Source organism: Bactrocera neohumeralis, chromosome 2, assembly GCF_024586455.1.
Source record: "Bactrocera neohumeralis isolate Rockhampton chromosome 2, APGP_CSIRO_Bneo_wtdbg2-racon-allhic-juicebox.fasta_v2, whole genome shotgun sequence".
Taxonomy (NCBI): Eukaryota; Metazoa; Arthropoda; class Insecta; order Diptera; family Tephritidae; genus Bactrocera; species Bactrocera neohumeralis.
The window spans coordinates 42047754-42075251 of NC_065919.1; the positions used below are offsets into that span (position 1 = coordinate 42047754).

The 27498-nt window shown below is 35.2% G+C and overlaps 1 protein-coding gene across 5 annotated transcripts in view; it reads left to right on the forward strand.

Annotated features, from left to right (window-relative positions):
- LOC126750954 (tachykinin-like peptides receptor 99D) overlaps nucleotides 1–27498 on the forward strand; it is a 61956-nt gene that overhangs the window by 13918 nt on the left and 20540 nt on the right. For all 5 annotated transcript variants that reach the window (XM_050460818.1, XM_050460826.1, XM_050460853.1 and 2 more), the window contains one exon: nucleotides 16728–17403. In XM_050460818.1, coding sequence (XP_050316775.1) covers nucleotides 17096–17403 — 308 coding nt within the window. In that variant the 5' untranslated portion in view covers nucleotides 16728–17095. The remainder of the gene's footprint in view (nucleotides 1–16727; nucleotides 17404–27498) is intronic.

Sequence of the window (27498 nt, forward strand, 5' to 3'; positions counted from 1 at the left end):
AGTCGCGATAGACTTCCAAATGCAATCAGAAAGTTTTGAACAAAACAAGTCTTTGCCAATATCAATCGATAAAAGAATTTTGTAAAAGTTGGGGCGAATGGAGTTGCATTGGTGGGATGTAGTCGGCAAAGACTATGAAACTATAGTTGGACACCAGACAATCGTAAATGATAAGCATTTATCTAGCAGAACAAACTGGCTCTAATGGAATATTTATATCAACGGAACTGATATACGACAAGACAAGACAAGGCTGAGACAAGCTCTACATATCGGCAGATACACTGCGTACACCAAAACGGTAGACCCATATATCTCACAGAAGTGTCACAGTAGCGGTTCTGATGGGACTAGAAAGAAAATGAAAGAATGTTCTTCTGTTATTTAAAGAGATTTAAGATTTAAATAAAAAGTTGAGTGGGTATTTTTTGTAAAGACACCCATGTAAATCTTTCTAAACATAGTCCACATATGTATTACCTTCATAAATCATGCGATTTTCAGGAGTTTTATTTGAACTCGAAGGTATTACTAGACATATCTGTATAAATAGACATTACCATATTTGACATCGTTCATTGCGTAGTCTTACTTCGTGGTATAACTTGAAATATTGCGCACACTTCACTTGGTAATTGGAATACTTTTCTTTTGTGATACTTTTGTTTGTAATACCCTTGTACTTTAAAAGCTTCTATTGGGTGTAAATCGTGACTCTGCAAATAGATGCCTTGCTAATATTTTTGTCATACTGGAAATTTGAGCCGATATTTTCCACTCTAAAATCGGCGTTGTAGATCGATATCTCAAAAACTGATGGAAAGTTCGTGTAAATACAGACGGACATGACTGAATCGACTCAGCTTGTAACTCCGATTATTAATAAGTGAGCATTTCTAAAAGTCCCAAAATTAATGCAAGATTTAAAATTACCGCTATTTACTATATCCCACAAGATACATATATTCCGATACGATCATGGTGGTGACGCCTCGGGCCTACGACGAGTTATAATGTAAACCAAAAGTTTCCTTCAATAAATTAATTATATCCTTACTCTATGGTATATAGCGCTGTCTTGTTGAAACCAAGGGTCGTCCACAAAAACGTTCTCAAACTCAATCCCAAAAAAAATTATAATTCATGACCATAATGACCCGCTTTATTTTTGAAGAAATATGGACCAATGATTCCCTTTTAACATACATCACGGCAAACAGTGACTTTTTAAAAACGTAACGACGTTTGAAAGATGACTTGTGGATTATCATCACTCCAAATGCGAAAATCTTTTCTTATTAACTTTATCGCTGAGCAAAATTGTCTTGTAAAATTGAGATAGGTAGCCATCACGTTTTGAACCCATTCATTGAGCATGTGACACGATTGATTGTCGTTCCGCGTCCATTCTTGAAATTAAGTATAAATAGAGTAACGGCTGCCAAAAATACCGGCTCTAGAAAACTATCACTCCATTGAAAACTAAACATATAAAAATAACACCCGTTGTACTTTATAAGATATCCGACGCTTCCTTCCAGGTTTCCAGGTATTAATAATGCCCGTTTGCTAAATATTTTATAAACTAATGTCTTTTAGTTACTGTTTGTTGCTTTACTTTTGCTTTATTTACGTTTTCGAACACATCGGGCGGTAAAACAATGGTTTTGAACTCAACCATTTAAACTGGACATGTGAATGGTTCCTCTTTGACTTACGTTTGGTGTCGTTTTGTTGCGACATCATTCACAGAGTGACATGATAGCCCGTCAAGTTGAAACCACTAACCGTCAAAACATTTTTCAAGCAAATGAAGTACACAAACTTTTTCTTTTAATTGTAATGTTTTCTTATGCCTTTGGTCATGCTATGGTTCTGTGCTTTACAGAATTCAACACTCTTCTTGGAATTCTGTTATTGGACGATCCTTGCTAGCCAAATATGCAACAAAGCTGTACTACTGTTTTCAAAATATGGCGTGACATTTCAATTCTTTGCTAGAGTTGTTCTAAATTGAGCTTGCCAAGATATATCTAACCAACTCAGTCGGATATTAATGTCAAAGCTATGCAAACACACGTGCAATATTATTAATAATTTGTTAATTGTTGGTAAATAAATTATTAAATTTTAGTGTCGTTAAGTAATTTACTAATTGATTTTTGCAGTGAGGCGTTACTACAACGAAAACTACATATATTTTATAAATGCACAAATAAATAGCTGATTATAATGCGGCTTGATTGCCTTGACGACGGCTGATTCATTGCTTCCATTGTCTATAATTAGTTTGTCAACCACTTTAGCAGGTGTTAAATGGTATTTGAGCCTTTTGACTTTGAGAGTTTACTGAAAAGTAATTTAATAAAACTTAATTGCACTGCAGCGTAGGCTGCTCATTGCTTATATTGTCGGTGGTTCTTAATAAATAAATAGTATATAATAATTCTGAACAATTATTATCCTGTTAAAAATTATAAATATGGAAACTAATTTTAGATAAATTTTCTTTCCACAACCGCTGATAAATTCTCAGAGCCAAATTGTATGAAACTATATTCAAATAATTAGTAAGAATGTGTTTCGCGCGCTTCGCTCAACTTATGATCAACATAATCGGCCTACTGAGCAGTGGCGTAGCGTGCCTTGTCGGGGCCCCGTATAAAATTTTTTTGGAGGCCCTTATATGGAGGTAAAGATTTTTCACAAAAGAAAAATAATATTGTGAAAAGAAATATTTATTTATCACATAATTTACCCATTTTACAAATAAAAATCGAATTTTAAATATTCACTCTCCTTGCCTTTTTTTCGGCAAACTGATTTATTAAATCATTTATGGCTAATGATGATTTTAGTTTTTCTAGTTTCTGCCTCTATTGACAATAGTGAGATGTCTGACAGCCGTTCCTGTCCTATCGAAGTTCTTAAGTAATTTTTTATTAGTTTTAATTTTGAAAAGCTTCTTTCTGCCGTTCCGGTTGTAACTGGAAGGATCAAGAATAAAAAGTATGCTGTGATTACCTCAGGAAAACTGGATGCAAGACTATTGAATTTTACTAGCAATAATTCAAGGAGTTCTTTAATGGAATAAGTTTTTTTAATTTCAGAATGTTTTTAGAGCCTTTAATTGGACACAAAGATTAAGTGAGATGTCTTTACTGTATTTAACAGACAGTCTTCCGGAAGCGTTTAATATCTCTTCGCTTGAAGAAGATAGGAGTTTCTCCGGTTGTAATATTTCGAATATACTACTCAGGTTACAAAGGCTCTGAAATCTTTCTTTAGTTTGAGAAATTAATATATCTAAACAGCAATAGTATACATTGACCTTGAAATGGGATTCCGGGTCGGAAATTCTCTCATCTTGTGATAACTCATAAAAAAAACGCTTCGTTATCTTTCGCCTACTGTTTTTAAAAACAGTTGTTACCCCCCACTCTTTTGCTAAATCTTTGGATTAATTTAGCAAACTATTAAATTAATTCTGATTTCTTAATTGGCACAGTCTATTTATTACTTAATAAAATACTAGATTTCTGTAAGTCATTATTTTCATGCTTAGAAACAGGATTAATAATTTCAAATAGTGAAGAAAAAAATTTAACGAGCACTAAGAAATCAAAACTCTCTAAAATATTAATTATACTTTTACATTCTTCAAATTCATCTTTTTTGCTTGAAATTAAATTTAGTTGGTACAAAGTTTTCATGGCTCCTAGAAGACCATCTGGTAGGACATACCTTTTTAAGGGTAATCAAATATTTTTCAGATGAATCGTCACTTAGCATAGCCCAGCGTTTTATACTATTGCCAAAAAAAGTATATATTTTTTCTAAATTATCGAAAAAAGTCGATACTTCACGAACATGTCTCGCAGCATCGTTCAAAACCAAGTTTAAAGCGTGCGCAGCACAATGAACATAATCGGCATTTGGAGCATGCTCTTTTATTAGGGTTTGTAATCCTCCATACACACCCGACATAACATTTGCTCCATCGTATCCCTGTCCTCTACACTTAGTCAAATCAATTCCATATTCTTTAGTCAAATTTAAAATGACAGTTTTCAGACCTGCTGAGGACTCACAGATTTTTATTTCTTTAGGCACATTATCATCATTTTTTGTAACCGAGATATATCGAAAAATTACAGATAGTTGGTCAATTTTTGACAAGTCTTGTTTTGTATCCAGAATTATTGTCAGAAATGGAGCTTTTTTAATTTCTGATATAATATTGTTCCTAACGGTGGTACCAAGCAAACTAATAATTTCGTTTTGAATCGTAAGGCTTAAATAATTTATTTCACCTTCCGGTTTTAGTAGACGTTCTTTTAAAGTTGCATCATAGTTAGATAGCAGACGTAAAATTGCCATAAAATTGCCAGAATCAGAATCATGCCCCCTCAAAGGTAGATGACAAGATACTAAAGTAATTATAACATTAATTATACGATGCAGTACATCTCTCCAGAATGTAATTTTACTATCGATTTCACTTTTCAATAGAGTATCGATGGTATTTCCTTGCAACCAATTATTTTAAGAGAGTTAGGCACTAATATGCTGCTGTGACTTTTCATGGTCAAGAATAGTTTGTGTGAAATTGCTTCTAACCGAAACACCGTTAACCCAAGCAGAGGAGTACGATTTGTTTTGACGATCTGCTAATAACCAACAGAAGTGACAACGTCTGATAGTGTTTAACGTGGGATCCTGCTGTCGACAGCTTAACTGCACGGTGCTCAAAAGCACAACGGATCAATACAACGCGTCGATCAGCGCCCTGAAAACTGGGTAACGATTTTCAGTACCAATCGGCAGTGTGGCATGGACACACTAACCACCTTGGTAGGGCTCGAGGCCCATCTAAAACCTCTGCCGTCCTTTGGGTCCGGCACCCGGTTGCAATGCAATCCCACATTCGACTGACAAAGTCAGTTCTTCCCCGGATTTGGGTTTTAACCACAGCCACCACGAATCTCCACAAAGGGCCAAACCCAATGAGCAGACTTGAGCGAACTCCAGGGGCTACTGCTCCCCGTGGTACCAGGTTAAAGTCTTTGGTATTGACCTTGTAGCCGAAGCTACGACCAGTTGAGCTTCCATACAGCTCTGGACTGGTGGCCAGGATCTTAGTCGCCTCTTACGACAGGCATGCTTTACCGCGGGTATATTCGGTTTCCCCTCGAACCCAGAGGGGTCCCCCCGTACCCGCAGGGGGAACCAACAGAAGTGACAGTACGGTTTGTTTAAAACGTTAGAATAACATAACCATGGTCTTATAATTTTTACGCCTGCCTGATTGAAATATAAATAATAATAAGCCGAAAAAGGCCGGTTATTTTCTGAAACTTTTGGAAATGGTCCTTGTGATTTAAATGGACCCAATTTAAAAATTATTTTTCGTTCGCGTTCAGTTAAATTGTCACCAAAATTTCCTCTATCTTATGAAATTATATTACAATCTGCAGATATATCAGAATCGTTGACTTGGGGTTCCTCGATTTCTGGATGGACATCCGATAAAGTATGTGCTTGGCTTTCTTCTATTTCCGGATGGATATGTGACGAAGAACATGCTTCAGAAGAATCTAAAAATAAACGAGTAATTGTTAACAAATAAATACGAATGCTTTGATACTAAGCTAAAAAGAGTTATATGTATATAAATAAATAAATAACGCTACTAAGGGTCACAGTTAGAGAGTGTTCAGTTCAGACGCACACAAACTCTATGCGGATTGTGCTCGTACCTATTAGTAGATACAAAATCACCTGCAGCCCGTCCGTGCATTACTATACACCTGCGTGCTATTTAAACGCAGCGCGTAGTGTAGTGGCCATGGCCATACAAAACGAGAACCCGAAAGCGAGTCTGCACATCTGAAGTTCTCAACACGCAATTAACGATACGATACGGCCTGATAGGCAAACAAAAAAACAAATCGATCCTATAGATAAGTTAGAATTTTGTTTTTGTTTTTAATCAAGGCACGGGACCCTAAAAACAGTATAATTGTGAAAATCGAGGGGGGAGACAACTTTTTGTGACGGACAAATGGACAGACCGAAATTAAAAGATTTCCTTGTTTATCACTACGGGCCTCTAATAAATGGGTTGGGTAGTACTTACCTTTCCAATCTAAATCAGTCACAGTATCTTGTCTCTGAAAAAATAAATAAATTTTGGGCACTTTTGTTATAACCTCGTCCCTTTTCTGTTTAAGTTTTCTTTTCTCAGCGCCGCTGGGATAATCTCTTTTCCTTTCACTCATTTCTTTTACAAATCGCTACTAATACTGCTAAACCAGAAGAACAATATTGTTTGTAATGAATTACAATGTAATGCACATTTATATAAAGCGCGTAAATAAACAGTGCACTGCAGTCCGTGTTTAACATCCAATGCAAAGCACAACAACGTACACGTACATCGCGATATCGATGAAGGACTCCCGGGGATTCTCCGCTGAGTGAAGTCAGTAAAACGGGGAAGTCCCGCAGCCCGCCATAACGATGTAGAGTGTTGCCAACTTTTGAACGCACGCTTAAGGCGGGGAAAAAAGGAATTGCTTTATAGAATTTTGTCATTTGTAAAATAAAATAAATTAGAAAGTTTTTATTCTTTTTCCTTACACACTTTGGGGGCCCCGTATAATTGATACGGCAAATGCGGCGGTAGCTACGCCCCTGCTACTGAGTGTAGTATTCGCAACACCATCACCCATCTTGAGACCCAGGATTCACTAATGGATAATATTCGACCGAATAGACCACGTCCAGTATGCAGTGAAGAAAATATACAAGTATATCTAAAAAAATCGAATTAAAATTGTTTATTTGTAGACTTTCTACAAAATTAAAAAACTCTTAACAGCGAGTTTCTATCTTATTTAATTCAGCAATTATTATCATTAATTTCAAAGGAATATATAATACGATTAAATTAGAAATTACTCAATTCCCCGAATTCTTTGTCTCGCTTATGTAGAATCGCAAAATTTATGACAGATGACGCTATACTATTTATAGTGTGTTTATTTAGGTTGTGTATTAGTAGATTTGCACACAAGTTTGAGGCAAAACAGCTAAACCTTTTTTGTTTAGACATTCATATTTTTATTGCCTTTCCATTGCACGCACAAAAATGTATATATGTATGTGTTTACAAATATACAAATATAGCGTTCCAAGCGTCTCTATAATTACTTTTATTTACAATTGCACTTTATGCCGACACCTGGAAGTTGCTTCCAATTTCGTTTCGTACAATGCTTACAATGTAATTATTGTAGCAAATATGTATGCATATATGTATATGGTGTATGTGTGTGTAGTACTGAGGAGCTTGTAGAAATGTATGTACAGTAGAAACTCGATTAACCGGACTAACTGTTGTCGATAGGCATTTGGATTACCGAAAATCCGAATAATCGAATGTATGAAGAAAAACAAATAGGTATCAACGAAAATCAATGTTTATTAAGAAATGAACACTTACTTATGTATGTATGTACATTAGGGTGATTCAAAAAAATTATTTTTTTTTTCAATTGATACTCGCAAAAATAGGTTCCTAGATACCTCTAAGAAAGCCTTTCCAAATATGAGTTTTTAATTGTAACGGGAAGGTCCTCCGCCTAACGGTTTTCTATTTTTTCTTATTATCAGATAGAAAAATTTATATCTCGCTTCCAACTACTTGAAAAAATATCTTGTTAATTAGGTTTTGTAGGAAATTGAATGCTCTAAAATATGGTCTCGTATGATTTTTTCGTAAACCCAACCGTTTAAAAGATATTAACGGTTGAAATTTGACTATTTTTGGAAAAATTCTTTATTTCTTATTAATTTTATAACTCAATGAAAAAAAATTATTATGAATGATGAAACTCATAATTTTGTAGGAAATTTACTGCTCTATAAAAATGGTCTCATATGATTTTTCGATTAAGTTAAGCGTTTACGAGATATTCATCGTCAAACATCAATGCATATTAAGGTGGATCAAAATGACTATTTTGACTAATTTTGGAAAAATTCTTTATTTCTTATTAATTTTTTAACTCAATGAAAAAAATCGTTATGAATAAGGTTTTTGGAGAGGCTTTCTTAGAAGTGTCTAGGAACCTATTTTTGCGAGTACCAATTGAAAAAAAAAAAAAAAAAATTTTTTGTATCACCCTAATGTACATATTTTCTTAGATTACATTATATACATAATACTAAACTGCAGCATTAATCATGAAATAAAATATTTAGGTACGTATGTACGAATAATTTGTTTACAATATGTATTTAGTAATTTGCATTTGGTAATCATGAAATAAGTAGGTAGGTAATAAGTTTAATTTGGTTTAAAATATTTGGTAATTGTTATGTGGCGTAAGCAACTTTTTTTCTTCATGGCTGCTATACAAGTATCACGAATTCGTTTCAGTTGTAGTAAACTCACAGTATCACTCTTTGTTTGTTTTTCAAACCACTTGAGACCTGTTTCCAGGGCATGAAATGCTACATCATGAGATGGTCCTGTATCATTTTCCACGTCTATGTTTCCTTCTGTTTCATCTTCTTGCATTTCCTGCTGTTCATTTATCTGCAAAATGTTTTCTACGATTTCGTCATCAGACATAATCTGAAAGCCTTGATCATTACTGTCACAAGTGACCCACTCTTTCATATCATCATCATCACAATCCTGACATATTTGTAGCTTTGACATTACCTCATTCATATCCTGCAAAATAGAATCATCCGTATTGGTTATTGAATTATCATTCTCACGATTATGTACTCTATTCCAAGCCTTGCTTAAAGTCTTCCTTTCAATCAAATCCCATGCATCTACAACCATGTAACAACACTCCTTTAAATTCATGTCCTTAAAAAATGATAAAACGACTTCTACATTATCTTTTTCAACAGATAACAACCTACGTAGAAGTTGTTTTCTATAAAGTCGTTTCAATGTTTCAATAACACTTTGGTCCATTGGTTGTAGCAAAGATGTCACATTAGGAGGCAAAATATTTTCCCTCTCTAACAATTCAGCTGAAGGATGGGTTAACGCATTATCCAGTAAAAGTAGCACACTTCCTTGTTCGCCAATTTCATTTTGTCTTCTTTTTACTTTAGGGATAAAAGTGTTGCCATACCAGTCAATAAATATTTCACAGTTCATCCATGCGCTTTGTTGATTTTTATAAATTAAGGGTACCCTGATATTTTTAAAACATCTGGGTTTCTTTGATTTTCCTATGAGGAGCAAAGGTATTTTGTGGGTCCCGGCAGCATTAGCGCAAACTAATATTGTTACTCGCTCTTTGCATGTTTTATATCCTGGAGCTGAATTCTCTCGCCTAGAAGTTAAAGATTTGAAAGGTAACGACTTCCAGCTTAATCCGGTTTCATCAGCATTATAAACAAAATCCAAGTCATAGCTATTTTCATTCAAATTCTTCTTAAAAAATTATCTTTAAAAGAGTTTGCTGCATCTACATTAGCTGACCAACAATACAGAGCTTCTTCTAAAAGTTCATGTTTCGGTCTCTTCATCATTTTCCGATTTGTACTCCCGTCTTCACTATCTAATTTGCAGGTGTAGAACAAAATTGAATCGGTATTCTTCTTAATATCACTTATCGCGGATGTACATACCTACACCATACTTTTCAGCTAACTTACGGCCGGCTCTCCTTTTTTTAGTGAATCATTGATATTTATTTTGTCTTTAAGTGATAACACCACTCTATTACGCTTTGGCATGTTTAAATATGTAGACGTGACACGCACGTCAGAGCGGAGTTACAATTGCAAACGAACTAAAACAATAATGAAACGAGCGGGGCAGCGGCAGCGACCCCACACGGCGCGGGCGGAATAAGCAAGTTCCGACACGTTCATGATTCCATAATTTCGACCTGTAGGTACATATAAATTGGTCGCGGTTGGTAGTCCGGATAATCGCGAATCCGTATAACTGAGGGCCGGATAAACGAGTTTCTACTGTACATATAAGTATACAAGGAGCCTCGGTTAAAATTAGAATAATTGACAATATTTATTAAAAAAAAAACAAAAGAATTGTGATTAAATGATGTCATTTATCAGGTTATAAAATACATTGGGATAAAAAAGCGCCTTGAAATTGTAATTAAATTCCGCGAATAATTGAAAAATTTTTAAAAATATTTTTTTCTAATTTGGTAGGACTGTCCTTAATTACTATGCCAAATATGAGCGTGGTATCTCAACCAGTCTGTTTACAGCAGCTATTTACGTCAGTACACCTCAGTAGTGCGTTGCGATTTTTCAATCGATAAAAATATCAAAGAAAGAATATGTCTCAGCTTTTGTATTTCCAAGCCAAATTTCGTGTGCGGAAGCGGTGCGAATGTTGAAAAAGTTTGTGTTCGACTCGTCCCGATATAGCTGAATTTTTTCAAAAAGTGTACCATAAACAGGTTGGTTTGGACATGCTGGATCGTGCAAATTCCGATCCCATATTCATGAAGACTATCATATTCTGTAAAAAAGCAGCCATATGTACTCGAGTACACATATTTGATGACGGGTCCTTGAAAAGTCGAATATAGTCCGATTTCCACAATTTTCGAACGAAAGATGATTTACCTTGAGGGCATTATTTTGAAATTTTTATTCTGATAATTTCATAGATGTTTGATTATCACACAGTTAAGTGTATGAATCGGTGGAATTTGGAATTGTATTATATGGGAAATAGGTCCATTTTACGGTGTATAATAGGAATGTTTGGGTAACCCTCCGCACTAAATTTTGTTGAAATCGGTCAAGCAGTTACTAAGATATATGATTTCACCTAAATGTGGTGCCGAAATTTAATAATTCTGTTGCATTTATTCAGCGAGTTATACCACTTTTAGTAGTCTTCAACATAACCTTTATATGGAGAATGGGCGTGATTATTATTTGATTTTACCCATTTTCCCAGTGTATGAAGAAGTACTAAACGGACTTGTCAGCAAAATTAGTTGTTGCAACTTATCGGTTTGGAAGATATGTATCGTACATCACTTATGCGGCTTTCTAAAAAAAAAATTGGCCCGCAGGTTTCTCTCATTACTGCGATCCTAGGTACCAATAACAGTTTTGTATCTTATTTTAGTGCTTAGTTATGGCACTTTATATGCTTTCACTTACGGTAATTTTTATTCATGACAATGAACCGAAAACACCTGTGCGAATTTTGATCCTGATATCTCAATTTTTACTAAATCTATAGCTTGCATAGACCGACAGATGAACGTACGGACAGACAAATAATAACTCGAATTCAAACTCATCTCTTCATTCAGATCATTTTTATATACCATATTAAAACTCCACATCTGTCTCGATTAGTTTTAAGCGATACATACAATCTTTAGGTGAAGAAAACTATTATAATCTGCAGCAAGATGTTGCAAGAGTATTAAAATCAATGTTTGCCTGTATGTCCTTTAAGCAATCGTAAACTATGCATTTGATCATGTGACTCATTCTTCTCCGAACATAAAGCCACAACGACTTTGCAAAGGAACCAGATTTTTAGTGACGGACAATGTCATCGAGGCAATGATTTCAACTATGCCATTCGCATTCAAACGTTTGCTTCCGATATCACACGCTTTTGCAATTACTATCAACAAAGCACAAGGACAATCGTTGTATGTGAGTGGATTAAATTTAGAGAATTCATGCTTATCTCATGGGCAGCTTTACAGTATGTGGTCTGTTCACTCGTTGGAAAGCATTCTGATTTATTCGTTTACGCCCCAGATACAAAAACAAGAAATACACCTCCTTTCAATGTCACTATTTTTCGAAATTAACGAAATCAATTATTCTAAATGAATTCAATATTTGTATAATGTCTGTCTTTAAAATTTATTTTAGTTGATGGCGTAGCAACACGGATAGGGTACAGCTAGTATTCATATAAAAAGAAGTAAAAATGATAACTTCGGTTACACCGAAGCTATAATAGCCCTCATACTCACAAAAGATTCCTTACAAGAACTAGATTTTGCTCGGTCAGATTATAGCTATTTGACACAGTCGGATCACTGTCGGGACAATTTATTCGGAGGTTGTACCGTAGTTTTGAACAATATTGCATTTCAAACTTCATTAATAGATTTTGTTAAAAATGCAAATCTCATAACCAAAGAGGGAAAAGTACACCATTCAAATTTGAACTAGTGAAAAATGTCTATCTCAAATAAAAAGCTAAAACAAACATTTAAACTTAAATCTTTAAGGCTACGCAATAGATTTTGATGCGTCTTTTTAAGGATAGAGTGATTGAAGAGGAAGGTTTATATGTATAAAGAGATCCATTAAATAATGGAGAAATACTGTTATTTTTGAGTTTTCTAATGTGATGTCGTAAATAATTAAATTTTTTTCCGCTTACTTTGCAAACACAGGCCTGAAGCCTACGAGATTTATCAAAATAATCTACTAAATATTGTACAATGTGAAAAGTTCTACAGAAAACACAATGACATTAACTTTTTACGACAAATTATGGCTAATTTTCGAAGCGATTTTAACCAATACAGCATTAATCATTAACCAGTTAATACCTTAAATACATTGTTGATTTAATATAGATCTATATGGCCCTTTACAGCATCTGATTTAAATGAATATATTCGAAGATATTACATATTTAAAAATTGCGGGATGTAGTGTGTGCGGCGGTACCGTCCGGCCGGGACGACGGGAGCGTACCGTAAATAGCGCATCGGAGGCCGTGGTTCTCCCTATAGCACTTTGTATTTAGCAGCGATCGGACGCGTTTATTATCGGAGCTTTCTAGCGGGGAATATTTAAACGGAAACGATGAAATATATGCGTACTATTTCAAACTGATCCTTCTTATTCTTCTTTACTTACTTTACTGTTAACAACAGCGCGCCAGTCGTCTCTTCTTTTCGCTACGTGGCGCCAATTGGATAGTCCAAGCGAAGCCAGGTCCTTCTCCACTTGGTCGAATACTTTCAGAGCTGGAGTGTTTTCGTCCATCCGGACAACATGACCTAGCCAGCGTAGCCGCTGTCTTTTAATTCGCTGAACTATGTCAATGTCGTCATATATCTCGTACAGCTCATCGTTCCATCGAATGCGATATTCTCCGCGGCCAATGCTCAAAGGACCATAAATCTTTCGCAGAACCTTTCTCTCGAAAGCTCGCAACGTCGACTCATCAGTTGTTGTCATCGTCCAGGCCTCTGCACCATATAGCAGGACGGGAATTATGAGTGACTTATAGAGTTTGAACTGATCCTACAATTGCTAAATATTTGGTATAGTAGAATAGAACTTTAACCAGATACACAGTGCATTGGTTTGTAACTGGCTCAGTAATCAGTCGATGAATATTATACCACGTGCAGCACAAAAGACTGATGTCATAACCTTGCCAGCCGACTTTTTCGTCCTTCCACGCTTGAAGACCGGTTCAACATGTGCATTGAAATGTCTGGCGATTGGACTCTAGTGTGAAATGATGGTGCCGTAATTCTATTGTCACACACCGACGCAAAAATTCGAGTTTATTAGCATTAAAGAGCACTCAAACACTCCACAGATTCAGCAATTCGTTGTTTTTGTTAGATTATGAACTTGCGAGGCACTCACTTTGCACAGAGCTTTCGCCTCTGTGGGGAGTCATTGTCTTCGGTGCTCATTTCGCCATTTTCTAACATAGCAAATCTCTTTTCAACGGTTGATTTCCCAAATTCAACAAAGCAATTCTTCAATAACACACGAAATGCTTTATGATCCATTTTTTTTGTAAACTAACACAAGTTACTTAACAAAAATACAAAATCTCATTAACCAATAGTTATAATCTAACTCTTAATAGAAATGGTAGTAGTAGTATTATCTATGGGTCGTGGACGGGTCCTCTAGTATTATAGCATTTGTATTTTTTCTTAGAAGATCATGAAACGTGGTTCGTTTTAGTCTGCGCTTGCTACTTCTAGTCTCTCCTAGTTGTCATGAATTCAAAACCTTGCGGCATGTTTCGATGCCGTTTTGCGAATAACTCCCGAACCATATTTATGTGAAGATGACGATGTAGATCTGAATTGCACATGTACCACGAGACATTTAATCATTACACCGCTTCGATGTATGACGGATCAGCGCATCGCCATAGTTGGATTCCGTATGTCCAAATCGGTTTTAACGTTTGATTGTAAACTAGGATTACATTTAATGTTGTTAAGGGCGATTTCTTACCAGTTTCTTTGCATCCAGCGTCATACCAAGATATTTCGCCGTGGTGGAGAACGGTATTACTTCTATCCAAATATGTAAAGGGATATACATATGTATAGTATGTAGCACTTTTGTTAGTGTAGTTTATATTTAAAGTAATGTACGATTTTTGTGTCTATTCTACAATGTGATTGATTGAAGATTGCATTCTGTTCTACGCTTCATTTTTGCCGTTCGTAATGATGCAGGTATCATCTGCAAATGTGACAGTTTGGCGACGTAGTCATTTCGCTAGTAAACAAACTGTATAAGAGTGGTCCCAAGACACTTTCTTGGGGTACACCTGCTTCTATTGGCTGTAATGTAGTATATGATTGTCCCTACTCTATTCTGAAGTAACAGTTGCTCAGGTAAAAGGCAACTAGGTCAGTTAGATACTGTGGAAAGAGAAGTCTTAATTTATGAAGTAAGCCATCGTGCCATGCTCTATCGAACGCCTGGGATACGTCAAGAAAAACATCTGTGCAAACGTACTTCGATCGCATTTTCTATTATGCTTTTTATACTCTCGCAACAAGGTTGCTAAGGAGAGTATTATAACGGTTGTTTGTAAGTCCTAAATCTAAAAGAGTCAGATATAGAGTTATATACACCAAAGTGATCAGGGTGACGAGTAGAGTTGAAATCCGGATGTCTGTCTGTCCGTCCGTCCGTCCAACCGTGCAAGCTGTAACTTGAGTAAAAATTGAGATATCATGATAAAACTTGGTACACGTATTTCTTGGCTCCATAAGAAGGTTAAGTTCGAAGATGGGCAAAATCGGCACACTGCCACGCCCACAAAATGGCGAAAACCAAAAACCTATAAAGTGTCATAACTGAGCCATAAATAAAGATATTAATGTGAAATTTGGCACAAAGGATCGCATTAGAGAGGGGCATATTTGGACGTAATTTTTTTGGAAAAGTGGGCGTGGCCCCGCCCCCACTAAGTTTTTTGTACATATCTCGGAAACTACTATAGCTATGCCAATCAAACTCTATAGCGTCGTTTCCTTCATTTCATTTCCATACACAGTTCAAAAATGGAAAAAATCGGATAATAACCACGCCCACCTCCCATACAAAGGTTATGTTGAAAATCACTAAAAGTGCGTTAACCAACTAACAAAAAACGTCAGAAACACTAAATTTTACGGAAGAAATGGCAGAAGGAAGTTGCACCCAGGCTTTTTTTATAAATTGAAAACGGGCGTGGCGCCGCCCACTTATGGACAAAAAACCATATCTCAGGAACTACTAGACCGATTTCAATGAAATTCGGTATATAATATTTTCTTAACACCCTGATGACATGTACGAAATATGGGTGAAATCGGTTCACAACCACGCCTTCTTCCAATATAACGCTATTTTGAATTCCATCTGATGCCTTCTCTGTATAATACATACATTAGGAACCAATGATGATAGCGGAATAAAACTTTACACAAATACGGTATTTGAAAAATATTTAAATGACGGATAATGAAATCTCGATTATCACTTTATCATGCGAGAGTATAAAATGTTCGGTGACACCCGAACTTAGCCCTTCCTTACTTGTTATTTGATGAACTTGATCGAGTGTGGAATGTTGAGATCTAAATAAAAAATGACATAAAACCCTTTTCAAGTAGCTGGGACAAAATAGGCAGCAGTGAGATTGGACGGGGCCTCACATGCGCTTTTCCCAGGTTTTTATACCATTATAATTACAGATACCTTCCGTGACAATAGGACGTATCTGAGATTTAAGCAAGCATTTATTTCAATTTAACCTTTGCTAATGCTTTTCGCTTTAGACTTTTAAATATAGTACATCAGCAGTCACCAAGTCGAAGTCAAGAGCGTTTTTTGGTTTAAATCTAAATATTTAATGATATTTTTCACTTCCTTATTTGTTGCTGGTGTTATTGCGATGCTTCCAGCTGCGGTAAAGTACCATGGAACACAAAAGGTTAGTTTCTTTGAAAAAACTTCCGCTTTTTATACGTCGGTTTTGGCCCTGTATCCGTTTGGCTTTATGAAGAATGTTGGCTTCCTAATATTTTTTACAGCTACAAAGGGAAAATTCTGTATATTTGTTTGGAGTTAATTTTTCAATAGAATTAGAAATATTTGATTTGTTAATTTATTTATTTTAGTACTGAGAAACTTAGCTAAATTGTTTAGTTCTATTTTATATTGAGTAAATCGCGTGATTTCCTATTTTTTACGTAGTTTTCTCTTTTTCTTTTTAAGATCTAAAATGTCTAATGGGTATATAGTATACAAGTTTTTGTGTTTCGGAACAGGAGCTCCTTTACAAGTCGATTCCTGTACAACTTTGTAGCCACAAAATATGTATAATAGATATCTATATATTGTAGTATATATATATGCCACTTGCTAAACTTTGCAATCTTTCCATTTTATGCTTTCAGCGCAAAACTTAAAAGTCAACAGACGCCCAAAGAGCATAAAGGATTTTAAATAATTCCATAAGCCGCGTACAAATTTTACAAGTATGAGCGCGAGTGTGTTGAGGTAAAAGGTGATGCACACAAAAATAGCTAATACCAAGACATAAATACACCAGAAACCAGAAAGGTACAACGCAACAACAACAAATATAAAGCAAAGCAAAGTGTGATTGTGTAAATCATGTCCAACGGAAAGGCGACAAAATAAAATCTAAAAGGAAAATTCATCATAATACACGCGCCCACTTAAAAAGCAGAAAGCCAAATGTTAAACAAATAAACAGGGATTCACGTATACGTACATATGCGGGAATTTCTACGGCACTAAAATGCTTGACTCACACACGCCACCAACGACGACAGTGAGTGATTTTGAGAGCATAGAGCCCTACAAGGTCGACACTTCTAATGAATTCGGGAGCAGTGGTGGTGGGGGCGGTAGAGGAGAGTTAGACGTCATCATCGCTAGTGAAACTAGTCGTGCTGCTTTCGGCGGCTTGGTGGAAAACCTACAAGATAATTATTCCCAACTTATCGGTACAACATCGGCCATTGATTGGTGCAATCAATCACTGCTACTCTATGGCATAAATAACTGTAGTATGAATATTTACAGTGGAATTAACGATACAATGGTGTAAGTAGAAAATACACCAAAATCAGGTTATAATTATTTCAGTTTCGAAAATCATAGACAAAATTAGAATTATTAACCGTTGAATTATGCATGATCAGATTGTAACCAAAAGTTTCATTACTCTAACTCTTTTGTTAATAGATGATATTTGAAGTTTTTATCACGCAGAGTATGAAAATATAAGTACCGTAAAGGGCTTCCAAATACAAAAAAAAAATACATATTATTGTACCTAAAACGAAAGATCTAAAGATCTAAAGATCTTGCATCAATTTGAATTTGTCAGCTAAAACTTTGTCATAGATACAATCCATCATTCCATTTTAAGTGATTTTCCGAGGTTTCAGTTTGCTTCTTCCTCAACTTTAAAAACGTTTCATTAACCATTTAATTATTTTCCATACATATTCCTTCAACTGTGGTTAGAGCGTAGGACCATAATAAAAGTGTTGAAACTTCTCTGATTATTTAGGATAAATTACAAATGTCAAACAGTAAGAGAGTCTTTCAAGTCGGCATCGGCTATACGTCGGATACAATTGCGATAGATATTTCGTTGTTTTTTCAGTAGTAGAGTATAGTAAGATCCACCAACAGATAAAATTAATCGTAAACACGAGTTTGAAAAAGACCATACAAGAAAATCGCACCGGATAAGAAAACTGTTTTTACGCCGAGAATTAAAAATACTAAGATTGGTGTTTAAAAGCGCTTTGTTTATGCGGTTGACAATGTCTTCAGCGGAACCTCTTCTTCTTCTTCTTCTTCTTCTTCTTCTTCTTCTTCTTCTTCTTCTTCTTGTTCTTTACTGACGTAGACACCGACCGGTTATATCCCAGCTAACATCAGCGCGCCAGTTGTTTCTTATTTTCACTATTTGGCGCCAATTGAAGGTACGAAGTACATCCAGGACCTTCTCCACCTGATCTCTCCAACGCAAAACCATTCTCTCGAACACTCCTAACATCGACTCATCAGATGATGTCATTGTCCATGCCTCCGCACCATAAAGCAGGACGGGGATAATGAAGGAATCTCCAGTAGCGATAATAATTTCTCGTCTAAAGGTCCACTTGTCCGTATAACAGCTATTACATTTTCTAAGTGGCTCCTTTGTTAAGCTTTGTATTCACGGTTACATCAACCAACCAGACAAATATAGTTTAATTGTTAAAGTACCAGATATTTAAGGTGCTTCACCTCGTCTTACACTGTGCTCATCTGTTCGGTCTCCGCAATGTTTTTAAAAGTATGGCAAATCAAATTGCATATGCAAATTGCTTGACGGCTAAAGAAGCATAAGCAGAAAACCAAAATGACAGCTGAATAGGAATGTTTGATTGCAGCTTCGAGAAATTAGTAGTAGCTCTGAATTATTCAAAAATAAATGCTATTATTGCCTATTTTGTCTTTCATGCAACTTCTGTCACCAATTCAATTTTCAATGCTAGTCAAGAATTGTCAATGATGGAACAATGCAAATTTTTAGCACAATTCTGCAGTAAGAAAATTAGAAATTGCTGGTGTTAAAGTGAAATTTAAGGTAAAACTGCGTTTAAAGCATTACATAAAACAAGGGGTGCTGAAGTGAAGTAAAATGCAAACATATTTCTTTTTGAAACACCACTCGCATGCTGCACGAAGGTACCTATGTATACATATGTTACTGCTTCTGCACGTTAAAATTAGCTCAAGTGTACTATACTCGCATTCTCAGACTTGTTTGTGACATGTGGTGACGAGGTGGCTGGTCTTGGTTCCCGTAGCGACACATTAAACACGCCTTGCTACTCTTAATTGCAACATTTGCTCAAAGCTGTGGGGCATATAAGCCTATGAGCTCTTATGACAACATTTATTACACTCTAATCGCCAAAAAGTCTAAACTTTAAATTACCTTTATATTCTGATATGCAGATGAACTTAATTTCAATAAATAATAACAGCATACAACTCTGCATAAACGTAGCTGCGTGTACATGAGTATGATAGACGTGTAATTAAACCTGAGTTGCATAAATTTTAAGAGAGTCTGCAATAATTTCGCTTGCTGATTAATTTTAAGTTATGACCTTATAGATGTTAACCGTCATTTTATCAGCAGACCAAGCTGTTGCAATTGCGCTGCAAAGAATAGCGGTAAAGCAATTCGTGGAAGCAACATTCAGTAGTGCAGTAATATGTGTACCCGGTTGTATATATTTGCAACAACTAGGCGTAATTACCTAAAGCGTTCAGGTATAACCGAACATTTCATACTTTTGCAACTTCCAAGGGTTAAAGCCGGGATAATACCTTCGGGTGCATCGTTTTGTTAGTTTTATGGGGTAAATATATAATATAAGCAAAAATATGCACCGTTATTAGAAAAACACGCTCTATCAATTAAATTAAGATAACTCAAATATTGACCGATATATGCAGTATAAAGTCACCCGGAAGTTCGAAAATCTTTATGGTAGGTATACAGGGGCTATTGAAAGTATTGATCCGATGCAACCCATTTGTGAATCACAAACATACTATTATCAGGAAAGGATTATATCTGAATTTCAGTTTATATCTCACACATTGACCGATATTTTCACATATTCAGCACCTAGGGACTTGAACAGTTTTGGTTCGATTAGGACAATTCTTGGTCATAAGGTCACTTACTCTAAAGGCATTATTCGTGCAAAGAGCTATCTCGTTATTTATTGATTTGTATTCTAGAAAGTGAAAGAATCAAATGAAATGTAAATTGTGTTTTACGGGAAGTGGGCGTGCTTAGAGCCCGATTTTGGCTCATTTTCACACTACAACAAAAGAACATTATTTCCTGAAATTAATTAAAATAGGTTAAGCGGGTACCGGTATATAATAGGTTGTCAAAAAAGTCTTGCGGTATTTTCGCTAGTTGGCGATGAAAGCGCGTAGTTCTAGTTTTACTCGTCACATCGGGTATACCTTTTTGGAAAGCTCATTTCACGCGCTAACACGTGTTTGATTGATTGTCGTTTCTTTTAAGTCGTTCGTGAGTTATAGCGTCGCAAACATGGAGCAAAATAAAGAGAAAATACGTCATATTTTACAGTACTACTACGATAAAGGCAAAAATGCATCTCAAGCCGCCAATAAAATTTGTGCAGTTTATGGACCCGATACCGTTTCCATTTCCACCGCTCAACGATTTTTCTGGTGTAGAGGTGGTCGAAGATGCGTCACGCTCCGGAAGGCCTGTCGTCGAAAATTGCGATAAAATCGCTGAATTGGTCGAAAGAGACCGGCATAGTAGCAGCCGTAGCATCGGTCAAGAGCTGGGCATGAGTCATCAAAAATTCATTTCGATTTCAATAAAAAAAAAGAAAAATTCAATAAAAATAACGCAAGACTTTTTTGACAACCAATATATGAGGTGCCACGCTCATATCTAATTTTGACCCCGGCCCTCTCATACCATCTCGGTGGTAATATTTATTCGTTTAGGAATAGATTCAAACATGTGTTGAAGATAATTTTTATTAATTTCTTCATTCCATGCAGCTTCTATACTTTTTTCCATTTATTTTGGACTTTGTGGACGCTTTTCACTTATCCTTTTGCCCATATAATGCCAGCAGTTCTTAATTGGATTGAGATGTAGACTGTTTCCTCGTCACGTAAGAGACTTATGCCGGGTTTCACAGTACATACTTAAATTATGCTTAAGATAAAACAAGAAAATTGTTTTACAGTTCATACTTAAGTTATGCTAAGTACTGAAAATAGGGGACTTAAGCAGTGCTTAAGAGGGAGCCTGCTTTAGAAGCTTCAAAAAATCGATTTTTTTTTTTTTTTGCTTAAATCTCTTTAAAAATAATCTAAGAATATGTCCCCAAAGTTATAGATGGGAATTCGAAATATTTTCGAAGCTAGAAGGGAAATAGTGACCGAGCGTCTAGCAGATACGTATATGAGCGCTTGGGCAGAAAGCGAAAACTTTGACGCGCAATTTCTCGATTTTTCATTTTTACGATTATTCTTAATTGGCGGGCAGGATAGAAAAAACAGTAAACGTGGCATGGAACTGGGGCAAAGTTTATTATCTTTGGCATTAAATTATCTTCTATTTAAACCTAAAAAACTGAGAAAAGTCAAGTTTGAACATATTTTTAAACTACATAAAGTAAAATTTTTTTGGTCAAAAACCACTTATTTTTCAATTTATAAAAAAATTGCAAAATTTTACAATTTTTTTTTTTAATTTTCTTAGTTTAACTAGAAAATAAATTATTAAAAAATATGAATCTCTTTGAATTTTTGGTTTCCGAGAGAAATTGCGACCTGCATCCTGCCCGCCGTCCGACAAATGCACATGCGAGATGCATCGGGCAATTGCTTCCCAAAGGCAGAATATCAAATATTTCGTATCAAAAAAATGTATCAATGATGTTGAAACATGTAACTATAAACCCCAAAAATTTCGCTTTAATCAATTATATCATTTCTTCCCAAAAAAACTTCTCAAAAAAATCGATTTTTTTTAGCCTCTAAAGCAGACTCCCCCCTTAAGTAACAGCTGATTTTTGTTTTGAATTTTCAGTTATTTGTCAAAAGAAGAATAATAAGAATTAAGAAATTATTTTTTGTAAAAAAATATGGAATCGGTTCGGGAATTCCACCAGTTCCAATAGGGGCTCCCATTCGCTAGCGGTGAAATTCGGTGTTCTTTTGTTGTTTTCATCCATTTTCAATATAACTTTCCTCGCAAATTTATGTATCGTCTGTTATAATTTAAATATTTCAAGCATATTTTTATGGATGACATTTGTAAAACATTTGTTGTCCATATCGTTGCCATATATCATAATAAAATTCTATGGAAATTAAACATTGACTGTGAAAAGCAAACGACTACTCAGTCTGCAACAATGCTTAGCTAAGATTTAAGTACGGACTTTGAAACCGGGCATCAGTCCCATAAAAATATTTTTGGTTTGTATCCTGAAAGTGTTTGTAATGAATAATTAAAAATACTTTTTCAATATTTGTGTGCTTTAATTACCGTTTTGGCTCTATAGCAAGGAGCTGAATCTTCCTAAAAATAAACCTTTTGAGTGTCTTCGAACAGCTGTTCAATAGTTGACAAAACGCCTTCTTTCACAACTGCAATGTATTTTTCGCAGTACACAGATCCTTTAAGATTAATAAGCTGCCTAGCACCAAACTTGTTTATAGCCTCCCACATCATTAAATAGGGCGAATCCTTTACGGTGCTTAAAACACAGCTTTCCCTTTTCCGATTTAAAGATTTAAAATTGTATAATTTTTATTAATATTGCGTACCCTCCAATCACTTATACTCATTTCACGAGCTATTTGGCGTTTGGATAATTTATTTTTGTATGAAGCTATGATTTCTGCTTTCTTCTATATTGACAACACCATGTTCAACTTTGCTTATTTTTACAACTGACTCAAAAGAAAATACCACAAGTAAAGAACTCTGACGGTTTCAGAAATAACAGTAAACGAATGTAGTTACATAACAAAATAGTAAAACAAGACAAATAGTGTACGAATAGCGACAGTTTAAAAATTTAATATTGGAAAATTTTCGACAGCGTGGTTTTTTTCTCCGAGGGTATATATAACCCTATATTTAACTCGATTATACAATTATATATTTAACGGATACAAACAACCGTTAGGTGAACTAAACTAGTATAAATACTTTGTAGCAATAGGTTGCAAGAGTATAAAAAGCCACTCGCTGGTCAGAAACTAGAGGCAAATAGGAAGGTCATCACTATCATGGTGATTTAGCTGAAAGGCCTGCGAACAACGTATTTTTCAGATAGGTGAAAGAAGTTGGAGAGCATCTGGGTCAAGTGTATAATTTTTTCAAACCTTTCGCTTTAGTTTTGTAGAGTAATTACTAATATTTATACATAAAAGCCTCGAAAAAGTTCTACAAACAAACATATGCTGAATTTTATATTTACTATTACAATTTGTATTTGCTGATGAGAAAAAAGCATTCGTCTACTTAAGTTACTCTGTAGCAATATGTTGCAAGAGTATAATAAATATTTTGAAATTTCGAAATAACATGCTTAGACAAACACTTTGAAATATGAAAGTTTACGAAGGGTAAACAAAATAATTGGTGTTCGATATTTACTGTAAACGACAGTACCGTAAACAGAATGACAGAGGCACTAAAATGCAAAACACTTTGCTGCAGGAGTGAGGGTGGTGAAGATAAACACTAGTACCAAAAATATTAAAAAATATTGTTGAAAACCGTGAATACACATTTGGGTGTATTTATTTACTAAAGCTTCGTTTTGACGCACAAAACCGAATGGCAAGCCCTATTCCTGCAAATATAGTAATTATGGTTGTACGCCACATTTTTCGCCACAATTATTTTATATTTAGAAAGTATTCGAGTATGATTGATCGTCGTTTGTGCACGTGTTTGGCGCATTATTATGGCAATACATACTTTCATTTCAGTTATGATAATACCAAAGATGTATATGTTGAATTTAGAAACCAAAAAGATGTATTTCTTCTACATTTTACACCGAAAAGTATCCACTTTTCCTAAAATTTAAGAAAAAAAGAAAAAACGTTAACGTCGGCTGCACCGAAGCTAATATACCATTCACAGGTGCATTTCTTTTAGTAACTATGTGTTCAGTTTGTTTGGAAGCTATATGCTATAGTAATCCGATCTGAACAAATTTTTCGGAGATTATATTATTACCTTAAGCAGTAACCCATGTCAAATTTCGTGAAGATACCACGTCAAGTGCGAAAGTTTTCCATACAAGCACTAGATTTCGATCGTTCGGCTATATGCTATAGTGAGCAGATCTGAACAATTTCTTCCGATATTACATTATTTCTATAAACAATAACTCCTACCAAATTTCGTGAAATGTATCGTCAAAAGTGAAAGTTTTCCATACAAGAACTTGATTCCGATCGTTCATTTTGTATGGCAGCTATATGTTATTTTGGTCCGATATCGGCAGTCTCGACAAATGAGCAGCTTCTTGGAGAGAAAATGACGTTTACAAAATTTCAAAACGATATCTTAACAAGTAAGGAAGGGCTAAGTTCGGGTGTCACCGAACATTTTATACTCTCGCATGATAAAGTGATAATAATTTACATATTTTTTTATTTTGCTGTAAAATTAATTAGATTAGATCAATTTGTGTACTTTGAGTATTGAATTGTATTTTTATTTCCTAATGTATATATTATACAGAGAAGGCATCAATTCAAAATAGCGTTATATTGGAAGAAGGCGAGGTTGTGAACCGATTTCACCCATATTTCGTAAATGTCATCAGGGTGTTAAGAAAATATTATGTACCGAATTTCATTAAAATCGGTCCGGTAGTTCCTGAGATATGGTTTTTTGTCCATAAGTGGGCGGCGCCACGCCCATTTTCAATTTTTAAAAAAAGCTTCCTTCTCCTCCTTCTGCCACTTCTTCCGTAAAATTTAGTGTTTCTGACGTTTTTTGTTAGTCGGTTAACGCACTTTTAGTGATTTTCAACATAACCTTTGTATGGGAGGTGGGCGTGGTTATTATCCGATTTCTTCCATTTTTGACCTGCATATGGAAATGCCTGAAGGAAACGACTCTATAGAGTTTGGTTGACATAGCTATAGTAGTTTCCGAGATATGTACAAAAAACTTAGTAGGGGGCGGGGCCACGCCCACTTTTCCACAAAAATTACGTCCAAATATGCCACTCCCTAATGCGATCCTTTGTGCCAAATTTCACTTTAATATCTTTATTTATGGCTTATTTATGACAGTTTATAGGTTTTCGGTTTCCGCCATTTTGTGGGCGTGGCAGTGGGCCGATTTTGCCCATCTTCAAACTTAAGTTAGTTTCATTATGGTATCTCAATTTTTACTCAAGTTACAGCTTGCACGGACGGACGGACATACAGACATCCGGATTTCAACTCTACTCGTCACCCTGATCACTTTGGTATATATAACCCTATATCTGACTCTTTTAGTTTTAGGACTTACAAACAACCGTTATGTGAACAAAACTATAATACTCTCCTTAGCAACTTTGTTGCGAGAGTATAAAAACTGAGGGACTAGTTCGTATATATACAGATGGACAGACAGACGGACAGAGAGACAGACGGACATGACTAAATCGACTCAACATAGTGATCATTTATATATATGTATACTTTATAGGGTCTCCGATGCTTCCTTCTGAGTGTTACAAACTTGGCAAACTTAATACACCCTGTTCAGGGTATAAAAATCATTTAAAAGTCAATAATTTTTTCGATCGAGAGTTATCGCCGCCCATCAAGATCTTCACTAAATCGATTTTACTAATTAGCACCCAAAACCCTATTAGTTAGAACCTTTTTACTATATCATTCCACATTTAGCTATAATTTATAAAACAAATTTATTTTCACATAATTGATAGCGCTTCAAATGACGTATCTTCCGCTTTCACACGCAAAAAATCATTTAATCGATTTCGTAGAGAAATATTAATTGCCATTAAATCACAACGGTGCAATTATTTTTACACGTTGCGTGTCTGCCAGACTGTCTGGTTTACGGTACGCCATATGTTTTCCTAGACATTTTCACCAATATTTTTGCATTTTTGTGTTTTCATTTTTGTGATTGCTTTGTTTTTCTTATACTCAAATAGCGAAACAATTTCATGGAATTTACAAACGTAATAGCTTTTGAGTTGCTTAGGAATATCTTTCCTTTTGAATATTAAATTCTCACGGAGTTATGTATGAGATAATTTTATATTCGATACAAAAAAAGATGATGAAAATATATTCATTGATTGTGCATTATTAGCAAAAACTCAAAACAAAAAATGCAGATCGATTTTGATGGTTTTTTCTTTTGAGATAGGATGCATAGAAACTAAAATGTTCCGTTTCTCAAAGCTCATTTTAATTTATTATTCAGATAATTTCACAAAAACTTACGAGGTACATTCAACTTGCATACATTTCTAAGCACATATGTATGTAGGTATATCTAATTTGTATAGATTTAATTATTCATGAATAGCCACGGCGTATACGTAACAATAACAATGAAACAAACACAGTGTGTTCTTAATCTGTAGGTACTGAATAAATATTTTTCATTTTTTGGTTCTCAAATTTAATGAAACGGTCACATGGCTACGAAAATTATTTTATGTATTTTCATAGGTATGTGACAATCCCTGGCTATGGAGATTTAAGGTCAGGGTTCGTGGTTAACGTAACAATAATAAGTATACATAAACACAGGGTGTTCATTACAGGTCACATTTTGTAATGTGTAGTGTTAGTAAAACAAAAAAACATCAAACAGTTTTGTGATTACTTAACATAATTCTGATTGAGCGTGAAAAATCGGCACCAGGAAAAAGAAGATGCGGCATGTTTTACAAATTGTTTTCGAGAAAGACGAAAGCGCAAGTCAAGAGGCTGAGAAATGTATATATGTACTGTTTAAGGTACTGATACTGCCACAGTCAAATATGCGAAGTTTCTGTTTCATATTGGTGTCAAAGATACGGCACATTGAAAGGCTAACTGTCGGAAATATTGGTAAATTAATAGAAATCAACAAATCTGACCGTCATGAAAGCACAGTTTCGATTGCACAGGAATTTAACATTGCACAGAAAACTTTCTGGAAGTATTAAGGTACAGCTAGATACAAAAACGTACCCGTTGTATGGGTGCCACACGAGTTAACAAAAATAAACTGAATGAACCGAAATTCAATCTAAAACTGGCCCAGCCACGACTGGCAGTCAGAAAGGTTTTGCTACGCGTTTGATGGGATTGACCGAGAATCATATATTATTTATTTATTTATTTAACAAATTAACGCCAATCGGCAATATACAACAGTTACTTTTATAAGAAAAAGAAAAAAGAGAAAAAATATAATAATAAGGGCAATTGTATTACAGTGATTAAATTAATGGTATGGAAGGAGTTTGTCCTTTATATTATTGATGAATGAACTGAAGGAGCCTCCATAGAAATCGATGCTCTGGTGATGTGAATTTACATGGTTAGCAATCCTGTTGTGAGGTC